This window comes from Pseudophryne corroboree, chromosome 4 (genome assembly GCF_028390025.1).
Source record: "Pseudophryne corroboree isolate aPseCor3 chromosome 4, aPseCor3.hap2, whole genome shotgun sequence".
Classification (NCBI taxonomy): domain Eukaryota; kingdom Metazoa; phylum Chordata; class Amphibia; order Anura; family Myobatrachidae; genus Pseudophryne; species Pseudophryne corroboree.
In genome coordinates, this window is record NC_086447.1 from 502,398,604 (window position 1) to 502,422,230 (window position 23,627).

Consider the following 23,627-nt stretch of genomic DNA (forward strand, 5'->3'; position numbering starts at 1 on the left):
TTGCGGTGTGTGGCATAATATGGTGCCCCCTGCACCATACTGTGTGGGGCTTAATATGGTAGAATTTTTTTTTCCTGTGGTGGTCGTGATCTGTTGGAGCAGGGTCAAAAACTGGATTGTGAGGTAGTCTTTTCAGGCGAGGCCACACCCATTTAGATGAGGCCACGCCCCCTAGTCGGGTGCGCGTGCACGTTTTTTTTTTTATCTAGGTGTGTGTGTGTGTGTGGGGCACATTTTTTTTTATTTCATGGGGGGGGGCGCATTTTTAAATCTCGCACCTGGAGCCAAATTGGCTAGAAACAGCCCTGCAATCAGCGTTGAGGTAACATTTAAAAAATGCCTTCTATACAATTGTACGGAGCAGCCGATTGGTTGCCATGGGCAACTTCTCCACTGGCTCACTTCTCCACACTTTTCACTGCTTCATGAATATACCCCATAGTAAGGATGTAGTTGGAATCCCTACAGTCAAAATACCAACACTGGAATCCCGACCGGCAGTACCGCCACAGCTATAACCACTGGGTGTCCACGACACCCATGGAGTGGGAATAGAACCTGAGGCCGCAGCGTGGCGAGCATAGCGAATCTGCAAGGGGCTTCGTTCCACTCGCCCCACTGATGGCATTCCGACGGCCGGGATTCCGGAGTCGGGATTTTGACCGCTGGGATCCCGTACCCAACCCCTCTTACAGTAGGTCATCCCGCCCTCTATGCTTTTCTAAATACCCCGTCTGGTTTTTCTGCTATGTCAAAATAATCACTTAACGGAAATGCAAAATTGCTAAATAAAACAAACTTTTTTTGGCCAGATCTTATGCACATGGCGTGTTATTCCCAAACAATACAAAGTGTTCCGTGGCTACTGTAGTGTGACCATCTAATACTGGCAGTTCACTTGTGTCACACAGTGACAGCGACTGCTGTACTTTCCTCACAAAGGTGCTGTAGAAGAAGCAAAGTTCTAGCAATACACAGACGTGAACTGCCAGTGACGGGCGTACCATGGTGTACAGTACACCGTCGCCTCCCCAATCTCTTTCCCAGTGGTGTGTGCTGCCATTACAAAGAATTAATAAAGCGCTGTTCAGCCTGAGCAGGCCGGCCGGCAGCCGGTACTGAGCACACTGACAGCTGCTGTAAGAAGTAGCGGCAAGCAGTGAGGGCGGCGGAATCTATTGCGAGCAGTTCATCACCGGGTTAGGGCGCTACACACTGCACGGCTCCCCGCTCCCCGCTCCCATCCAGCTATGTCCGACCGCTTCTCCCTGTCCGACTGTGATGCCATCGGCTTCGACCTGGACCACACTCTCTGCAGGTACCGGCTACAGGAATCCAGCAAGGTGAGTGTGCTGCAGGTGGGAGGCGGCTGGCTCGGGGCTTAAGAGCGCGCCCGGAGAGGCTGCCATTACCCTCCAGGCACAGCTGCACATGACGAGGCCGCAACGTCACTGGCCCTCACAGGCTTCTAGTGCGAGACAGTAGCAGCTCCTCACCCGGCTGCCGCTCACCCGAAGACGAAGGGGTTACCCGACGGTTTCGCACAGATAGGCCTAGATAGCCATGAGGCCCCTCACCAGGGCCCGTGTGACATGCGCATTCGTGGCGCGGTGACCGTGCATGGGAGCGTCTGTGTGTGCCCGGTGTGCATAAGATGATATATACAGTATATGCAGGCAGCAGCAGCTCGGGCCATGCTCATCATGCGCACTAGTCGTGTATCACGTGGAGCTTTAATAAATAAATAAATAATAATAATAATAATAATAATACTCTGGTGTGTAATATTTTACCAAGATTCAATAGTCACCGTGGTTCTTCTTACACGCTGTAATGGCTCATTCGTTATGTTTATGTACGTAGCAACCTCTTGAAACGTAAAAGTCTCAGGATGCTCTGATAATAGTAAATACTCTAACGTATAGAAGGAAGCAAAAAATTAAATGTTTATGCTCTGCTACATGAAAGTACACACTGGAAATGCTGTTTAGTTATTTTGTAGCACACTTTTTACTGGTAACCACATGAAATAGGATATATTTAGATATACAGTATATTATGTACATAGATGTATGTTTGTGTGTGTGTGTGTGTGTGTGTGTGTGTGTGTATATATATGTGTATGTATGTATATATGTATATATTTTTATATATATATATATATATATATATATATATATATATATATATAGTTTCTGTAAAAGTCCGCACTCACATCAAAAGAGTCCATGTATTAGGGGTGCTCCTCAAAAAACCCCAAAAGGTTTCACATATACCAGGTATAAGAGACCAAAAAGATCTCAAAAGAGGGCACTCACCAGTCCAATTGACTAAAAGGCTTTTATTATTTCATCACAGTCATCAGTAAGGAGTCGACGTTTCGACCTATAAGGTCTTTCTCAAGACAGTCACCAAAGACATCCAGTCAGCATGCCAGCTAACAGCATACTGACTATGCCTGCCGGTTCCCCTTATATAGCAACACAACCAAATTTAATTAAACAACCATCATCAATCATTAGAATCACATTGCAGCGCTGACGCCCCAACAATGTATATAGCATATCACAAGATAGAGCTAGCCAAGTTACTTATACCTAATACATACCGGCAGGTTAAATTACATACACCTGCTCATGATCAGCATCAGCCGGGGACGCATAGTGCACACCCGGAAATACCGGAAGTGCGTTATATGCGTTCCACCGGCTATATACACCCATAACAACATCGCCGTGGAACGCAAAACCCGGACGTCCTGGAAGCGCATCAAATGCGCACCCGCAACACCACCGGACGCGCTCCACAGTACACATACCACATTCTTGTAATTATAAGGCATAGAGTCACTTAATATCAAAGAACCGAGGTCGCATTGCGCACACCCGGAAGTACCCGGAAGTGCATCATTTGCGTTCCACCGGCTGTTGAGACCCACCATAGCATCGCCGTGGAACGCAAACCCGGAAGTGCCGGAAGCGCATCAAATGCGCTCCAGCAGCACCACGGGGTGCGCTCCACAGTGTACATACCACTATTATTATTATTGTAAAACATGGAATCAATTGATATCAGCATAAAAAATGTCCTACTGCGCATAATCAGTGCTATAACTCACTAAAACACATGTATATAGTAACCATACGATTATTTCAACGAATATCAATGATGAGGATCTGCTCAAAAATCACTATTGACCATACAAGCAAGTGGTCACAATAGGGTAGTTTAAAGTAGACACTCCGCTAGACACTCTAAAGTCACTGTATATAGCTCTATGCACAGATGGTACCATACAAATGTATCTAGGGCAGGTTAATCTCAACACATATTACATAAACATATATTAAAATGCTATAGAAGAGGACCCGGCAGAGACCAGACCACCCAGTGAAAGAATCTTAAACAATATATTAATGGCAATCACTGCCATCACTTAACACTAAACATATAAAATATATATATACATAACAACTAACAATCGCTGTGCCTCTCATAGAAGGAGAATTAAAACATGATTCCCACTCACCTGCTAATGAATGAAAATATTTAATGGATTATGTTCATTAAGACCACGTGAGGCAATAGTATCAAGCCTGTGGATCCAACGAGCTTCACATTTCTTCAGGGTAAGTACTCTATCACCACCCCTCAGGGGTTCAGGAATATGATCAATCACCATACAACGTAGTGAGGCCACTTGGTGATTAGCATGTAAAAAGTGTGTGGCCACAGGTTTATCAGAATAACCAACTTCTATGGCTTGTCGAATAGAATATCTGTGATTGGCCATCCTATCCCTGAATGATCTCTTGGTCATCCCCGTATAATAGAGACCACAATGACAAATGATTATATACACCACAAAAGCACTAGTACATGTCAAATTGTGCTTAATGGGTATTCTTGTGCCATTGTGTGGATGGCGAAAGTCTTTGCCACTGAGCATCGAATTACAGGTGGTACACCCCTTGCATTTAAAACAACCAGTCCTTCCTGAGCGTAACCAGCATGAAGACCCTACAATAGGTTGCATAGTGGGACGCATCAGTAGCTGGTGCAGATTGGGGCCCCTCCTATATGCACACATCAGAGGTTTAATTCCACGTAATTTCAAGCCGGGATCTGTGGCTAATAGTGGCCAATGTTGTTCCTGAATCCTCTTCGTAGTCTGGGAGGTGTGATCGTAGGTGCTCACATGTATCATTCTATTCTCAGAAGCCTTATTAGGCATTGTATGTCTTGGATACTTATGTCGATGATATGCTTTATTGATGCACCTATCAAGTGTATCAGGTGAGTACCCTCTTTGTAAAAACCTGGTTTTCATTTCATTAATTTGATCACGGGCAAGTTCACTCGAGGAATTTATCCTAAGTACTCTCAAAAATTGAGTGATCAGAAGACTTTCTTTCAATGTAGGGGGGTGTTGGCTGGTAGCCTGTAGTAAAGTATTCCGATCAATCTGTTTACGAAACAGTGTAGTACTTAATCGAAAACCATCCCTCCAAACAGTTACATCGAGGAAGTTGACCGTCTGTAAATCCACATTACACGTAAATCTAATAGGTTCATCCAATGCATTAAGGGAATCTATCATACTAGTCACTTCGTCCCTAGTGCCAGACCATAACAGAAAAATATCGTCAATGAATCTAACATACAATAAACATTTGTGCCCAAATCGTTGATAGATGAAATTACGTTCATAGATGGCCATGTACAAATTGGCATATGCCGGTGCCAGGTTGGAACCCATAGCAGTACCGTTAATCTGGTATTTCCGGGTGTGCACTATGCGTCCCCGGCTGATGCTGATCATGAGCAGGTGTATGTAATTTAACCTGCCGGTATGTATTAGGTATAAATAACTTGGCTAGCTCTATCTTGTGATATGCTATATACATTGTTGGGGCGTCAGCGCTGCAATGTGATTCTAATGATTGATGATGGTTGTTTAATTAAATTTGGTTGTGTTGCTATATAATGGGACCCGGCAGGCATAGTCAGTATGCTGTTAGCTGGCATGCTGACTGGATGTCTTTGGTGACTGTCTTGAGAAAGACCTTATAGGTCGAAACGTCGACTCCTTACTGATGACTGTGATGAAATAATAAAAGCCTTTTAGTCAATTGGACTGGTGAGTGCCCTCTTTTGAGATCTTTTTGGTCTCTTATACCTGGTATATATATATATATATATATATATATATATATACACATACATACATACACACACACACACACACACACACACACACACACACACACAGTGGTCGAAGTGGAAATTTTGAAGTGGGGGGATGCAATTATGCGGTCACCCAAAAGGGGGCGTGTCCCGTGTAGTAACACCCCTTATACCAGAGGTTCTCAAACTCGGTCCTCGGGGGCACACACAGTGCATGTTTTGCAGGTCTCCTCACAGAATCGCAAGTGAAATAATTAGCTCCACCTGTGGACCTTTTAAAATGTGTCAGTGAGTAATTAATACACCTGTGCACCTGCTGGGTTACCTGCAAAACATGCACTGTGTGTGCCCCCGAGGACCGAGTTTGAGAACCTCTGCCTTATACTATCTAGTACTGGTGCCCCTTTCACATTATAGCACACTGAATGAGCTGAAATTCACATTGTAGCACACTGAATGAGCCCAAATTCACATTATAGCACACTGAATGAGCCCAAATTCACATTGTAGCACACTGAATGAGCCCAAATTCACATTATAGCACACTGAATGAGCCCAAATTCACATTATAGCACACTGAATGAGCCCAAATTCACCTTGTAGCACACGGTATGAGCCGACATTCACCTTGTAGCACACGGTATGAGCCGAAATTAACATTGTAGCACACTGAATGAGCCAAAATTCACATTGTAGCACACTGAATGAGCCGGAATTCACATTATAGCACACTGAATGAGCCGAAATTCACCTTGTAGCACACTGAATGAGCCGAAATTCACATTGTAGCACACTGAATGAGCCGAAATTCACCTTGTAGTACACTGAATGAGCCGAAATTCACCTTGTAGCACACTGAATGAGCCGAAATTCACATTGTAACACACTGAATGAGCCGAAATTCACCTTGTAGCACACTGAATGAGCCGAAATTCACCCTGTAGCACACTGAATGAGCCGAAATTCACATTGTAACACACTGAATGAGCCGAAATTCACCTTGTAGCACACTGAATGAGCCGAAACTCACATTGTAACACATTGAATGAGCCGAAATTCACCTTGTAGCACACTGAATGAGCTGAAATTGTGACAGCAGGGACAGCCAGATTGACGACAGGGAGAGAGAGACAGTGACAACAGGGAGAGAGAGACAGTGACGACAGGGAGAGTGACGACGGAGAGACAGTGACGACAGGGGGAGAGACAGGGGGAGAGAGAGTGACGACAGGGAGAGAGTGACGACAGGGAGAGCGTGACGACAGTGACTACAGGGAGAGTGACGACAGGGAGAGCGACGACAGGGAGAGTGACGAGAGTGACGACAGGGAGAGTGACGACAGGGAGAGACAGTGACGACAGAGAGAGACAGGGGGAGATAGAGTGACGACAGGGAGAGTGTGACGACAGGGAAAGTGACGACAGGGAGAGTGACGACAGGGAGAGACAGTGACGACAGAGAGAGACAGTGACGACAGGGAGAGAGGCAGGGGGAGAGAGAGTGACGACAGGGAGAGAGAGAGTGACGACTGGGAGAGTGACGACAGTGAGAGTGACGACAGTGAGAGTGACGACAGTGACGACAGGGAGAGTGATGATAGTGACGACAGGGAGAGAGAGTGACAACAGGGAGAGAGTGACGACAGGGAGAGAGGGGGAGAGAGAGTGACGACAGTGAGAGAGTGACGACAGTGAGAGTGACGACAGGGAGAGAGAGACAGTGACGACAGAGAGAGACAGTGACGACAGATAGAGAGACAGGGGGAGAGAGAGTGATGACGGAGAGTGACGACAGGGAGAGTGACGACAGGGAGGGTGACGACAGGGAGAGTGACGACAGGGACAGCAGGGAGAGAGGTGACAGCAATGGAACATTACCTTATTTGTTGCTGGCAGCAGTGAGCTGGCGCTGGGCGGCTGGTGAGCGGGGACGGCGGCGGCTGGTGAGCGGGAGCGGCGGGCGGCTGGTGAGCGGGAGCAGCGGGCGGCTGGTGAGCGGGAGCGGCTGGCAGCGGTGAGCGGCTGTGAGCTAATACAGCGCTCTACATAGCCGCCAGCCGCCGCGCAGGGACGGGGAGCACCATGTGCAGCAGGATGCCACTTCCCTCGCCTCCTGCTGCACTTTCTGGGCTCATTTCCGGGTCAGTGGAAGAAGTGGCGGTATACCATACCGCTGTATACCGCCCCACTTCGACCACTGTATATATATATATATATATATATGCAAACAGATAGTACAGTGCCACTTGTGAGGTGAAAATCTCAGTAAGACTATGTAAACGAAAAATAGAATTTCGATAAAAAACTAAAAGCCCACGTATCCTTATCAAATGGTGTCAGCCAAACCCTAAAAATACAACACTGGTATAGTATTGTTAAAATGTATAAGAAATGGGGGGATAGGGGTACCGGCGACAAGTGCGGCTAAAAACAGTGGTTTAATATGCTTTAAAATTAAAAGCCAAAAGATGTTATAAAATTATAAAAATAAGTTTTAATATGTACGAGAGTAAAAACAGTTTCAAAAAAAGGGTTTAAAATGCAAGAATTTTTTTTTTCCATATAAAGGACTATACGAAAGGTATAAAAGGATAGGAATTCAAACTTAACTTGAAAACAGTGGGTGGTCAGTACAGGCCCACTGTTTTTAGCTGCACTTGTCGCTGATACCCCTATCCACCCATTTCTTTTATATATATATATATATATATATATATATATATGTATATATATATATATATATATATATATATATATCTATCATACCTCCCAACATGAGTTGCTCCTGGACTTCCCTCTTAATGTATGATTGCCATCACCTGTGCTGAAACACCTTTCTTATTCATTAACCTGTTTAACACAGGTGCTGGCAATCATACATTAAGAGGGAAGTCCAAGAGCAGAGCATTCTGTCCCTCCTGGAGAGGGTCATGTTGGGAGGTATGATATCTACAGGGCCGGACTGGGATCAAAAATAGGCCCTGGCATTTTTGAAGCACACAGGCCCACCTCGGTGTCAGCATCTGACTCCTCCCCTTACTATTCCCGACTCCTCCTACTTCTTAGTCTATGCTCTTACAAATATAATTAATATTATAACAACATACAAGTGTATATCATTCTGTATTAAAATACACACAACCATTGGTTGAAGTGGAAATGTTAAAGTGGGGGTATGGAAAAATAAAGGCTGTAACTAAGCGTGCGCGCTCCAGAAAAGGGGCGTGGACACGCACGCGCCCCATTCACTAGAATGAGAGCGTCTGTGTGCACTCCTGGCGGGGCTAATCGGCGACCAATCAGACAGAGAGTGTCCCATAGAGGTACTGTGTGCGGGTGTGGCCAATTAAAATGGGAAGTGATACACAGACATATGCCTCCAATAGTGCAGTGCCAGATCCACAATTGCCCCCACAGTGCCAGATCCACAAATGCCCCACAGTGCCAGGTATATAAATGCCCCCACAGTGCCAGATCCACAAATGCCCCCACAGTGCCAGATCCACAAATGCCCCACAGTGCCAGGTATACAAATGCCCCCATAGTGCCAGATCCACAAATGCCCTCACAGTGCCAGATCCACAAATGCCCCACAGTGCCATGTATACAAATGCCCCCATAGTGCCAGATCCTCAAATGCCCCCACAGTGCCAGATCCACAAATGCCCCCACAGTGCCAGATCCACAATTGCCCCCACAGTGGGGGCAATTGTGGATCTAGCACTGTGGGGGCAATTGTATACCTGACAGGTATACAAATGCCCCCACAGTGCCAGGTATACAAATGCCCCCACAGTGCCAGGTAAACAATTGCCCCCACAGTGCCAGCCAATTGCCCCCACAGTGCCAGGTATACAAATGCCCCCACAGTGCCAGCCAATTGCCCCCACAGCAGTACTGCAGCTGCTTACCGCTGCTGCTCCTCCGGCTGTGATGTTAGGTGTCAGGAGCTCAGAGCGCGCCAGCGCGGCTATGTCTGGCGGCGTGTAGCGGACTTCAAACCAGCCGCCGGTTCATGAGCCAATCAGAGCTCGTGGACAGGCAGCGGCGGCTCCTGATTGGCTGCCGGTCCGCGAGCTCTGATTGGCTCACGAACCGGCGGCTGGTTTGAAGTCCGCTACACGCCGCCAGACATAGCCGCGCTGGCGCGCACTGAGCTCCTGACAGCTGAGACACGCTGCCGCCGGACTGAGCGGCAGCGTGTCTCAGTGACACAAGAGGGGGTCAGCTGGACCGGCCCACGTGGCCATCGGCCCTTCTGGCATTTGCCAGAAGTGCCAGATGGCCAGTCCGGCCCTGGATATATATATATTTCTCTTACGTCCTAGAGGGTGCTGGGGTCCACATTATTACCATGGGGTATAGATGGGTCCCTTGGGAACTTTTAAGAGTTTAATAGTGTGGGCTGGCTCCTCCCTCTATGCCCCCCCACCAGACTCCGTTTAGAAAATGTGCCCCGTGGAGCCGGTCACAGCTAGGGGAGCTCTTAGGAGTTCTTTTAGTTTTATTGTTTTTTAAAGAGTTAGGTACAGGGAGACTTCTGGCAACAGCCTCCCTGCTTCGTGGGACTTAGGGGGGAAGTAGGATCCAACCCTTGAGGTTAATGGCCCCTATCTCCGCTGACAGGATACTGAGCTCCTGAGGGTGATGATCGCAAGCCCCTGAGGTGACCGCTCACTCCCGCAGCACTGCCGCCACCCCCTAACAGAGCCAGAAAATGGAGTGGTGAGTATGACGCCGGTGCCCCGGTAAGCGGGTCACCGGCGGGAAGCAAGACTAAGAAATTTCAGTCATGTCTGGGCGTCCTCATGCCTGGATCCCTGGGTACAGGATATTGTTACCCAGGGGTACAGACTGGAGTTTCAAGAACTCCCACTCAAATATTCTTCAAGTCGGGCTTGCCAGCTTCGCTGATAGAAAGTGCTATCCTACAGGAAGCCATTCAAAAATTGCTAAGGTCAAAAGTAATTGTTCCAGTTCCTTCTCACCTACAACACAAAGGTTATTATTCAAACCTGTTTGTGGTACCGAAACCGGACGGTTCGGTAAGACCTATTTTAAACCTAAAGTCATTGAACCCCTGTCACGATCCGGGTATCTGGACGCCATTTCTTACCCATCAGATGCCTCCTAAGGCTGGCTCAGCGCTCCAGGACCGGATCCCATCTGTTATCCTGATGTGTACATTCCTGTATCCTCTCCTGTCACTCTGGGACGCTGTCACAGTAAACGCCATATTACACCTGGCATGGCGTCTCCCGCGGCCTCCGCCGCCGTCCCTGAACTTCTGCATGCAGAGTGTCTGAGTGGCGATTACGTCAGCCGCGGCCTCCGCTGTGTCCGCGTGGTTGGATGTGCATCTGTCAGCCTGGCGCCTCCTGTCTCCGGTGGCCGGCGCCGCCATTACTGTTTTCATTACCACATGGATTACAAACCAAACTTCCCTCCAAGTGTCTGCATGGGCGCAGCCATCTTGGATTCTGTCAGCTGATCATTTCCACCAATCTGTTCTCAGTATTGATAATCTGCATAATTGCCTAGCCAATCCCTTCCTTGCTGCAGGTATAAATACACTGTGCCTGAGCAAGGAAGGCGTCAGTGCTTTGGTTGTCAAACCTAGTTCCTGTTTGTCTCCCTCCTGTGATTGTCTTCCAGGTTCCAGCTCCTGTCTCAAGACTTCCACCATAGAGACCCGCACCAGCATTCCACCTGCGGTGTAGCCTGACTCTCCAATCCATTGTGGATTCGTCTGTTTCCAGCTACAACATTACCTGCTTCCAGCTCAGCTTCCAGCAGAGTACAGCTTCCCTTAAAGGGCCGGTGTCCTTTCTACACTTTACCACTCTCCACCGGTATTATTATTTCTCCGCTCTCAAGTTCTACATTTCAGTTCATATTTCATCGCTCCCAAGTTCATTTATTATTTAACTGGTTCCAGCCAGTATCCACTCCGTGCTAACAACAGTCTGGTTCCAGCCAGTATCCACAGCAGCTGTTTTATCTTCAGCAACCCAGCTTTTCCTGGAACACCAGCTGGCACAATCCTGGGTTATCTCCATTGCTACAGTCGGGCCTGGTAAGGACTTTCCATCTAGAAGATCATAAGAACTATCTCACACTACCAGTGCCCTGTGGCTCCTGCCATCCTGTAGTACCCAGGAACTGTATTTATTCTTTGCTGACTTTTACGTTTTCTTTTACTGCTGCTGTGTTGCGGAGTTGTCATAATAAACATCATTGACTTTTATCCAAGTTGTCGTGGTCACGCCTTCGGGCAGTTATTATTCATGTTACTTACATGTCCAGGGGTCTGATACAACCTCCCAGGTTCCGGTACATCTCAGCCCCTACAACTGAGGCTGCCTCCCGTCAGCTCAGGCCCTCAGTTGTGACAGTAAGCACTGACCTAATGAATCCAGCCGGAGACCAGGATCAAGCGGCCAGGCCGATGCAAGAACTGGCAGCCCGACTAGAACATCAGGAGGCTGCACAGGGCCACATCATCCGCTGTCTCCAGGATCTCTCTACTCGGCTGGATGGGATTCAGACAACTCTCCGTGGATCAGGCGCGTCTGGTGCGTCAACCACAGTGACTCCAGCTATAACCCCACCCACCTTACCCATTTCTGCTCCACGTCTTCATCTTCCAACGCCAGCAAAATTTGACGGATCTCCAAGATTCTGCAGGGGATTTCTCAACCAGTGTGAGATTCAGTTTGAGCTACAACCTGGCAATTTTCCCAGTGACCGTACAAAAATTGCCTACATTATTTCTCTTCTCAGTGGCTCAGCCCTTGATTGGGCATCACCGTTATGGGAGAGGTCCGACACCCTGCTATCTTCCTACACTGCCTTCGTGTCAACATTCAGGCGCATCTTCGACGAGCCAGGCCGGGTAACCTCAGCTTCATCCGAGATTCTCCGTTTACGCCAGGGGTCACGTACTGTAGGACAATATCTGATACAGTTCCAGATCCTGGCATCCGAACTGGCATGGAACGACGAGGCCCTGTATGCTGCATTCTGGCATGGCTTATCTGAGCGTATTAAAGATGAGTTAGCTACCAGAGACTTACCTTCTAAGTTAGATGAGCTAATCTCACTCTGCACGAAAGTTGATTTACGTTTCAGAGAGAGAGCAACTGAGCGTGGAAGATCATCTGCTCCAAAATCTTCTGCTCCTCCTCCTCGTCAACTGTCACCATCTAAAGATGAGCCCATGCAACTTGGCCGTTCCCGTTTAACTCCTGCTGAGCGCCGAAGACGTCTCTCCGAGTTTCTCTGTCTCTATTGTGCAGCTCCGTCTCACACCATTAATGCCTGTCCCAAACGTCCGGGAAACTCCAAATCCTAGCTCGCCAAGGAGAGGGCCGGCTAGGAGTAATGATCTCCTCTCCATCTCCTCAAGATTGTAATCTCCCAGTCTCGCTTCAAGTTGCTCAACGTTATCGGAACGTCATTGCCCTCCTTGATTCCGGAGCAGCTGGGAACTTTATTACCGAAGCCTATGTTAAACGGTGGTCCCTACCCACCGAGAGACTTCCTTCGTCCATTTCTTTAACTGCCGTGGATGGCAGCAAAATTTTTGATGCAGTTATTTCTTTTAGGACTCTACCAGTTCGTCTGAGAGTGGGAGTTCTTCATTCCGAACTTATTTCTTTTTTAGTGATTCCAAGAGCCACACATCCTGTGGTCCTGGGCCTTCCATGGCTCCGTCTTCACAATCCTACAATTGATTGGACGACTACGCAAATCCTGGCATGGGGTTCCTCCTGTGCTGAGACATGTTTGTTTAAAGTATTGCCTGTCTGTTCTTCCTCCCCCAGGTCGTCTGATGTTCCACCTCCTCCATATCAAGATTTCACGGATGTGTTCAGTAAAGCTTCTGCTGATATCCTTCCTCCTCATAGAGAATGGGACTGTCCGATTGATCTCGTTCCAGGGAAGGTTCCACCTCGAGGCCGAACTTATCCGTTGTCTCTGCCTGAGACGCATTCTATGGAGGAATATATTAAAGAGAACCTAGCAAAGGGGTTCATTCGACCTTCTTCTTCTCCAGCCGGCGCAGGCTTCTTTTTTGTAAAAAAGAAAGATGGTGGTCTGCGGCCGTGCATCGACTACAGAGGTTTGAACGACATTACCATCAAGAACCGTTATCCTTTACCCCTGATTACTGAGCTCTTTGACAGAGTTAGCGGAGCTACCATCTTTACAAAGCTGGACTTGCGAGGTGCATACAATCTCATCCGGATCCGTGAGGGTGACGAGTGGAAGACCGCCTTTAACACCCGTGACGGACATTATGAGTACCTCGTCATGCCCTTCGGATTGAGCAATGCTCCAGCTGTCTTCCAGCATTTTGTCAATGAGATCTTCAGAGACATTCTATACCGTCATGTCGTGGTCTATCTAGACGATATCCTCATTTTTGCCAACGATTTAGAGGAACATCGTTTTTGGGTTAAAGAGGTTCTGTCCCGTCTCCGTGTCAATCATCTCTATTGCAAATTAGAAAAATGCGTCTTTGAAGTCAAGTCCATTCCGTTTCTAGGGTACATTGTGTCCGGTTCCGGACTAGAGATGGATCCTGAGAAACTACAAGCAATCCAAAATTGGCCGGTACCCTTAACCCTCAAAGGGGTCCAGAGGTTCTTAGGGTTCGCCAACTATTACCGAAAGTTTATACGAGACTTTTCCACCATTGTGGCGCCTATTACTGCTTTCACTAAGAAGGGTGCTAACCCGTCCAAGTGGTCTGAAGAAGCCATGCAAGCATTTCATCTTTTAAAACAAAGGTTCATCTCTGCGCCTGTTCTGAAACAGCCTGACATCGACTCTCCTTTCATCTTAGAGGTGGATGCCTCCTCCGTTGGAGTAGGAGCGGTGTTATCTCAGAGGGCTAAAGATGGCCATTTACACCCTTGCAGTTTCTTCTCCCGGAAGTTCTCCCCAGCTGAGCGCAACTATGCCATTGGCGACCAGGAGTTGCTAGCCATCAAGCTCGCTCTAGAAGAGTGGAGGTATCTGTTGGAGGGAGCTTCTCATTCAATCACCATACTTACAGACCACAAGAACCTTTTATACCTGAAGGGCGCACAATGTCTCAACCCTCGTCAGGCCAGATGGACACTTTTCTTTTCCAGGTTCGACTTTAAACTCCAGTTCTGTCCGGGCTCTCAGAATCGCAAGGCCGATGCCCTTTCCCGCTCATGGGAGCAAGAAAATGAGTCAGAGTCTTCAGACAAGCATCCTATTATAAATCCGTTGGCATTCTCCACGGTAGGGATGGACTCTACGCCCCCATCAGGGAAAAGTTTTGTGAAGCCGATGCTAAGGAAGAAGCTCATGCATTGGGCCCATGCTTCCCGTTTTGCCGGACATACAGGTATCCAAAAAACCCTGGAGTTTATCTCTAGGTCCTATTGGTGGCCAACTCTGAAAAAGGACGTCTTGGAGTTTATTGCATCTTGCCCAAAGTGTGCCCAACATAAAGTATCCCGCCAGTCGCCTGCGGGGCAACTGGTTCCACTATCCGTTCCCCGTCGACCATGGACCCACTTGTCGATGGATTTCATTACAGACTTACCCATGTGCAACAAGTTCAATACCATCTGGGTGGTAGTTGACCGGTTCACCAAGATGGCACACTTCATTCCTCTCACCGGTCTTCCGTCAGCTTCCAAGTTGGCTCAAGTATTCATACAAGAGATCTTCCGACTCCACGGTCTTCCTGAAGAAATTATCTCAGATCGAGGAGTTCAATTCACAGCCAAATTCTGGCGAAGTTTATGTCAAGTCCTCCAAGTCAAGCTAAAGTTTTCCACGGCTTACCATCCTCAGACCAATGGTCAAACCGAGAGGGTGAATCAGGACTTGGAGGCCTTCCTCCGCATCTATGTGTCCTCCTCTCAAGATGACTGGGTTCAATTACTTCCCTGGGCCGAGTTCTGTCATAACAACCAGTATCATTCTTCATCTGCTTCAACACCATTCTTCACTAACTTTGGATTCCACCCTAAAGTCCCTGAGTTCCAACCGCTTCCAGCAACTTCTGTTCCCGCAGTGGATATCACCTTGCATCAGTTTGCCAATATCTGGAAGAGCGTACGATCAGCTCTGCTCAAGGCATCGTTCAGGTACAAGAAGTTTGCGGATAAGAAGCGTCGAGCAGTTCCTGCTCTCAAGGTGGGTGATCGGGTATGGTTATCCACGAAGAATTTGAGGTTAAGCGTTCCCAGTATGAAGTTTGCACCTCGCTATATCGGTCCTTTCAAGATTGAACAAGTCATCAATCCTGTTGCTTACAGACTCCAGTTGCCTCCCTTTTTAAAAATACCCAGGACATTCCATGTTTCCCTGTTGAAACCGCTGATCTTGAATCGGTTTCATTCCTCACTTCCTCCAACTCCGAAAGTCCAAACTCAACGAGGCGTTGAGTATGAAGTGGCCAAGATCCTGGACTCACGTCACCGTTACGGTCAACTACAATATCTTATTGACTGGAAGGGTTATGGTCCTGAGGAACGTTCATGGACCAATGCTTCTGATGTCCATGCTCCTGCCTTGGTCCGGAGATTCCATTCCAAGTTTCCTCAAAAGCCAAAGAAGTGTCCTGGGGCCACTCCTAAAGGGGGGGGTGCTGTCACGATCCGGGTATCTGGACGCCATTTCTTACCCATCAGATGCCTCCTAAGGCTGGCTCAGCGCTCCAGGACCGGATCCCATCTGTTATCCTGATGTGTACATTCCTGTATCCTCTCCTGTCACTCTGGGACGCTGTCACAGTAAACGCCATATTACACCTGGCATGGCGTCTCCCGCGGCCTCCGCCGCCGTCCCTGAACTTCTGCATGCAGAGTGTCTGAGTGGCGATTACGTCAGCCGCGGCCTCCGCTGTGTCCGCGTGGTTGGATGTGCATCTGTCAGCCTGGCGCCTCCTGTCTCCGGTGGCCGGCGCCGCCATTACTGTTTTCATTACCACATGGATTACAAACCAAACTTCCCTCCAAGTGTCTGCATGGGCGCAGCCATCTTGGATTCTGTCAGCTGATCATTTCCACCAATCTGTTCTCAGTATTGATAATCTGCATAATTGCCTAGCCAATCCCTTCCTTGCTGCAGGTATAAATACACTGTGCCTGAGCAAGGAAGGCGTCAGTGCTTTGGTTGTCAAACCTAGTTCCTGTTTGTCTCCCTCCTGTGATTGTCTTCCAGGTTCCAGCTCCTGTCTCAAGACTTCCACCATAGAGACCCGCACCAGCATTCCACCTGCGGTGTAGCCTGACTCTCCAATCCATTGTGGATTCGTCTGTTTCCAGCTACAACATTACCTGCTTCCAGCTCAGCTTCCAGCAGAGTACAGCTTCCCTTAAAGGGCCGGTGTCCTTTCTACACTTTACCACTCTCCACCGGTATTATTATTTCTCCGCTCTCAAGTTCTACATTTCAGTTCATATTTCATCGCTCCCAAGTTCATTTATTATTTAACTGGTTCCAGCCAGTATCCACTCCGTGCTAACAACAGTCTGGTTCCAGCCAGTATCCACAGCAGCTGTTTTATCTTCAGCAACCCAGCTTTTCCTGGAACACCAGCTGGCACAATCCTGGGTTATCTCCATTGCTACAGTCGGGCCTGGTAAGGACTTTCCATCTAGAAGATCATAAGAACTATCTCACACTACCAGTGCCCTGTGGCTCCTGCCATCCTGTAGTACCCAGGAACTGTATTTATTCTTTGCTGACTTTTACGTTTTCTTTTACTGCTGCTGTGTTGCGGAGTTGTCATAATAAACATCATTGACTTTTATCCAAGTTGTCGTGGTCACGCCTTCGGGCAGTTATTATTCATGTTACTTACATGTCCAGGGGTCTGATACAACCTCCCAGGTTCCGGTACATCTCAGCCCCTACAACTGAGGCTGCCTCCCGTCAGCTCAGGCCCTCAGTTGTGACAACCCCTACTTGAGGGAATTCAAATTCAAGATGGAGTCTCTGAGAGCGGTGATCTCAGGTCTGGAGGAGGGAGAATTCCTGGTATCCATGGATATCAAGGATGCGTACCTTCACATTCCGATCTGGCCGCCTCACCAGGCTTATCTCAGATTTGCGCTGCTGGACTATCACTATTGGTTCCAGGTGCTGCCGTTTGGTCTCTGCACAGCACCAAGCGTGTTCACCAAGGTGATGGCGGAGATGATGATACTCCTCCGCAAGCAGGGTGTGAACATAATTCCTTATCTGGACGATCTGCTGATAACAGCGTCTTCCAGGGAGAAGCTGTTGCAGAGCATTACTCTTTCAACTCAAATACTCCAGGATCATGGATGGATCCTGAATTTTCCAAAGTCGCATCTGGAGCCGACAATGCGACTGTCCTTCCTGGGGATGATCCTCGACACGGAAGTACAGAGGGTGTTTCTGCCGGAGGAGAAAGCATTGGTGATACAAACGATGGTCCGGGATGTCCTGAAACCAGTCCGGGTATCGGTTCATCAGTGCATTCGCCTTCTAGGGAAGCTGGTTGCCTCCTATGAGGCTCTACAGTACGGAAGATTTCATGCATGGTCTTTCCAACTGGATCTCCTGGACAAATGGTCGGGATCTCCACTTTACATGCACCAGAGGATATGTCCGTCACCGAAGGCCAGAATATCGCTCCTCTGGTGGCTGCAAACCTCTCACCTACTGGAGGGCTGCAGGTTCGGGATTCAAAATTGGATCCTCCTAACCAAGGATGCAAGTCTCAGAGGTTGAGGGGCAGTCACCAAAGGGGAAAACTTCCAAGGCAGGTGGTCAACTCTGGAATCCATCCTTCCGATAAACATTCTGCAACCAAGAGCTGTGTACAATGGTCTTCTACAAGTGGCACATCTTCTGAAACATCAGGCCATTCAGGTTCAGTTGGACAATGTAATGACAGTGGCCTACATAAACCGACGAGGCGGAACGAAGAGCAGAGCTGCAATGTCAGAGGTAACAAGAATCATCCTCTGGGCGGAAAAGCATGTGGTGGCGCTGTTGGCAATCTTCATTCCAGGAGTGGACAACTGGGAAGCGGACTTCCTCAGCAGACACGATCTCCATCCAGTAGAGTGGGGCCTCCACCCAGAGGTGTTCGCAGAGGTGACAAGTCTTTGGGGCTTACCTCAAATAGACATGATGGCCTCACGCCTCAACAAGAAGCTTCGGAGGTATTGTTCCAGGTCGAGGGATCCACAGGCAGTGACGGTGGACGCCCTGGTAACTCCGTGGGTGTTCAAATGAGTGTATGTGTTCCCTCCACTTCCACTCATCCCAAGGATTCTCAAAATAATCAAAAGAACAAGAGTTCAGGCGATCCTCATTGCTCCGGAACTGGCCAGGAATGGCTTGGTACGCGGATCTTCTGGAGTTACTGCTGGAAGATCCGAGGCCTCTTCCTCTTCGAGAGGACCTTCTGCAGCAGGGGCCGTTTGCTTATCAAGACTTACCATGACTACGTTTGACGGCATGGAGGTTGAACACCAGAATCTTAGCTCGGAAGGGCATTCCGAACAAAGTTATTCCTACCCTGATACAGACTAGGAAAGGAGTAACGTCAAAACATTACCATCGGATTTGGAAAAAATACGTGTCTTGGTGTGAATCCAAGAAGTTTCCTACGTTGGAGTTTCAACTTGGACGGTTTCTCCTCTTCTTGCAAGCAGGTGTGGATGTGGGCCTGTGCCCCATAAAAGTCCATATTTCGGCCTTGTCCATTTTCTTCCAGAAACAATTGGCTGCCCTCCCTGAGGTTCAGACTTTTCTTCAAAGGGGTTCTGCACATCCAGCCTCCCTTTGTGCCTCCTACGGCACCTTGGGATCTTAACGTGGTGCTGCAGATCCTGCAATCGGATTGGTTCGAGCCTTTACAGGAGGTTGAGGTCAAGTTTCTTACTTGGAAGGCGGTCACACGGTTGGCATTGGCATCTGCTAGACGTGTGTCAGAATTGGGGGCATTGTCCTACAAGAGCCCCTACTTGATTTTCCATGAAGATAGAGCTGAGCTCAGGATGCGTCAGCAATTTCTTCTGAAGGTTGTGTCGGCTTTTCATATCAACCAACCTATTGTTGTGCCATTGGCTACTGACGCCTCAATTACTTCAAAATCCTTGGATGTTGTGAGGGCTTTGAAGATTTATGTGAAGAGAACTTCTCGTCACAGAAAGTCGTACGCTTTGTTTGTCCTTTATGATCCCAACAAGATTGGGTGTCCTGCTTCTAAGCAGACGATTTCTCGCTGGATCAGGTTTACTATCCAGCATGCATATTCTACGGCAGGCTTGTCATATCCACAATCTGTTAAGACCCACTCTACTCGTAAGGTGGGTTCTTCCTGGGCGGCTGCTTGGGGTGTCTCAGCCTTATAGCTTTGCCGAGCAGCTACTTGGTGAGGGTCGAAAATGTTTGCTAAGTTCTACAAGTTCGATACTTTGGCCTCTGAGGACCTAAAGTTTGGTCAATTGGTTCTGCAGGAGCCTCCGTGCTCTCCTTCCCGTACTGAGAGCTTTGGTACATCCCCATGATACTAATATGGACCCCAGCATCCTCTAGGACGTAAGAGAAAAGAGGATTTTGGTTACCTACCGGTAAATCCTTTTCTCGTAGTCCGTAGAGGATGCTGGGTGCCCGCCCCGCGCTTCGTTTTCCTGCAAATGTTATTTGATTCAGTACAACTTCGTTTTTAGTTAAGTATTGCATTGTTACTTGGTAAGTAATGTTTCAGCCATTGCTGAGATTTTCAAGCAAGTTAGCTTGATGTTCCTTGTATGTGTGAGCTGGTATGAATCTCACCACTATCTGTGTTAAATCCTTCTCTCGAAGATGTCCGTCTCCTCGAGCACAGTTTCTAGACGGAGTCTGGTAGGAGGGGCATAGAGGGAGGAGCCAGCCCACACTCTCAAACTCTTAAAGTGCCAATGGCTCCTGGTGGACCCGTCTATACCCCCATGGTACTAATGTGGACCCTAGCATCCTCTATGGACTACGAGAAAAGGATTTACCGGTAGGTAACCAAAATTCTATTTTTTCAATAACATGATTCGTAAAATTTCATCCATACTGGATATTCCATGGTCAACTGTGATATTTGAAAGTGGAAGCGTTTAGGAACAACAGCAATTCAACCATAAAGCGGAGGACCACATAAAATGACAGGGTTTTATATAGAGATGGACGCACCATGCAGCGGCCACGTCCATTGGGTCTGCTCACGCACACCAGCCATATTGCAAATGCGCGACCCTTCACCATGCGATCACATAGTGATGGACAGCGGCAGCCGGCGGGGGTTGGGGGGCGTAGACGTGGCGTTTGGCAGGTGTGGTCCGGACAACACAGACATGAGACATGCCCGGACCGTTTTTGGGGCAGCTGCGTGACGTCACACGCAGCCCCTCCAAGAAAAAAATGCAGCTGGGTTATCTGCCAGCGCAGGCAAGTTTGCGAATGCATCACGGGGCGGCCTTGCCCTGTGCTGGGTGGTCCCCAGCACGTGAGTAGATGGTGCTGCGGAAGCAAGATTTGCATCCATCTCTGAATAGACCCCACAGAGCAGGTCAACAACTGCTGTGGCGCATGGTGCGTAAACGTTGCCAACGCTCTGCTGATTCCATAGCTGAAAAGTTCCAGACTTCCACTGGCATTAATGTAAGCACCAAAACTTTGCGGCGGGAGCTTAATGGAATGAGTTTCCATGGCCGAGCAACTGCATGCAAGCCTCACATCACCAAGTCCAATGCCAAGCGTAGGACAGGGTGGTGTAAAGCACACCGACAGTGGACTGTGGAACAGTGGAAATGTGTTCTATGGAGTGACGAATCATACTTCTCTGTTTGGCAGTCAAATGGGTGAGTCTGGGTTTGGTGAATGCCAGGAGAACATTACCTGCCTGACTGCATTGTGCCAACTGTGACGCTTGGTAGAGGAGGGATAATGGTATGGAGCTGTTTTTCAGGGTTGGACTCTAAGTGATATTATCTTATTTTCAGTGAAGGGCAATCTTAATGCTTCAGCATACTAAGACATTTTGGACAATGCTGTGCTTCCAACTTTGTGGCAACAGTTTGGGGAAGGCTCGTTTCTGTTCCAATATGACTGTGCCCCAGTGCACAAAGCAAGGACTATAAAGAAATGGTCAGCATCCCGGCCGTGTAGATGCCGGCGGTCAGGTGACCTATGCCAGAATCGTGACAACACTCGCAATCCCGGCGCCCATAACTTACCTTCGGGGTGAGTGTTAGGTCCCACGGAAGGGAAGGTGGGTTATGGAGTGGCACTATGCGGCTGGTCGCTGTTTCCACTTTACTAAGTCTGAGCATATTGCTACATAATTTCTTTTGTAATAGCCCTGATTCTCCTGCACTTTGTTATATTCAAATTTAGGCACGATTCATTGGTTTTAGATTTACCACCTGCAATAGTTAAAGGTTATTTAGGCAGGTGTTTGTGCCTTTTGCTTATAAATTTGCTGTGTCACTTAGTTGCAGAGTAACATGGCAAGGGAAGTAGAAAGGCTTACAAAGCAAAGCTTTGTTTTGCTCTTCTGCTATTATTTTATGCATGTTCTAAATGTTGATAAAAATTTTCTAAAGGTCGCACAGAGCCCGGAGCCCTCTACACAATTTGTGAGATGGAGCTGTGGACTAGCCGTCGGGAAGTTCGACGTTTGAGTCAATTATTGCGGAACTTACAAGGCAGGTAGATTATCAGTCAGAAGTAAATTACTCGTCTTTCCCTTACTGCAAAGTGCATTTCCAAGGTTTCAGCATTTACGGATAGGATTTTTTCAGTCTTTGAATCTGCAGCCACTAAGAAACGGTCTTGGCAGACTTCGGTTGTTTTTTTGAATTTCTGCAGAGTGTTGGTAACACGATGCCGGCGCCCAGGATCCCGGCGGCCAGAATACTGACCGTGGGATCCCAGCAGCAGAATTCCAGCAGGGGGGGCGAGCTCAACAACGCCCATTGCGGCCTCGCTGCGCCCACCATGCAGCAGGCTCGGTGGCTCGCTGCGCTCATCAGAAGTTCTATTCCCACTCTATGGGTGTCGTGGAAACCCACGAGTGGGAATAGTCCCTGTGTGTTGGCATTCCGTCAGGTGGCATTGTGATCGATTGGGATTCCGGCGTCGGCATGGTGACCCCATCCCTCTGCAGATACTCACAAGAGGAGGGTGATCTTATGAATACTAATTGGGAGGATGCATCTAGATGGATCTGGGTTGGTCCTGAATTTACAAAAATTAGGCTACTGGAGAAAAGATCCCTTATTTCAACTCCTAAGGTGCAAATTCCTTGGCATGTCTGGTTACTCTTGCAGGGGAACCTTCAGAGGACATGCCTCAACAAACTCTTCATCCAGGCACTGGCCAGTAGAATTCATTACAGTATGTTCAGGGGCCCAGATTCCAACCTCAGGTGGTACTGGCTCATATTCTGGGATGTCTGGCTCCAGTCCATTCCAGACCACAGGGCATGTAGCATTGTGTACAGAGGATACATCCTAGCCTTGGTAGGTCCCATACCCAGGAGATTTTTTGCCACTTGTCCCCTTCGCAGTCCATCCATTCAGACATCTCTTTTGCCTATGGTACATTCTCTCTTATATTCCAGAGTAATTATTTTTGTTCCCTAAGGCCAGAAAGGGCTTCAGTATTACTCAAACCTCTTCCCGGTAAGCAAACCGGATGGGTCCTTCCATTTGAATTTAAAACAGCTAAATTGCCATCTCTTACAAAATTCAGGGTAGAATCTCTGCACTCGTTCATTAGCACAATGGATGGTCGGGAATATTTAGCTAAATTAGATATAAAGGACACATATTTTCATATTCGCATCTGAAAGGGCCATTATCAACGCCTCTGCTTAGCAGTAAGAGACTTGCATTTTCAGTTTCAAGCCCTACTCTTCTGCCTGTCCACTACTCCCATGGTTTTCACAAAGGTCATGGCTCACATGGTTTCATTGTTGAGGTGCTGAGGGTCTCTCAGCTGCTATCTTTAGATTACTGCACCTTTTGTCCTTTCCTCAGGATAGTCTGCTTTAGGGGCTTTATCTTTTATCTCTCAGTAGTCAAGTTCCAGCACTATCCACTCTTTTTCAGAGATATTTGGCTATCATTCGAGAGGTAAGGACCTTTCAGGGTATATTTCGAATGTACATCTGATTTTGGTCTTGAAAGCTCTTCAGAAGTTTTCCTTCAAAACATTTGAGACTGAAGCTGTGTTATTTTACATGAAAGGTATTTTTTCTATTGACCATTGCATCTGCTAGACGCATCACTGTTATGATTCCAGCACTCTGGTCAGAGGAGATCTTATGGCAAGGACCGGAGCACTGGAACGGAATGCTGGGGAAGGGAGCAGGACAGGAAAATAGCCCCTGGCGCCCTAACTCTGTTGTCTCACCCATGTTGTCAGAAATC

The 23,627-nt window shown here is 48.0% G+C and overlaps 1 protein-coding gene across 1 annotated transcript in view; it reads left to right on the plus strand.

Annotated features, from left to right (window-relative positions):
* Nucleotides 1-1,032: 1,032 nt before the first annotated feature.
* Nucleotides 1,033-23,627, plus strand: part of NT5DC1 (5'-nucleotidase domain containing 1) — a 702,933-nt gene continuing 680,338 nt past the window's right edge. Inside the window, exon 1 of the mRNA XM_063917166.1 lies at nucleotides 1,033-1,343. Within this exon, the coding sequence (XP_063773236.1) occupies nucleotides 1,251-1,343 (93 nt within the window). The 5' untranslated portion in view covers nucleotides 1,033-1,250. The remainder of the gene's footprint in view (nucleotides 1,344-23,627) is intronic.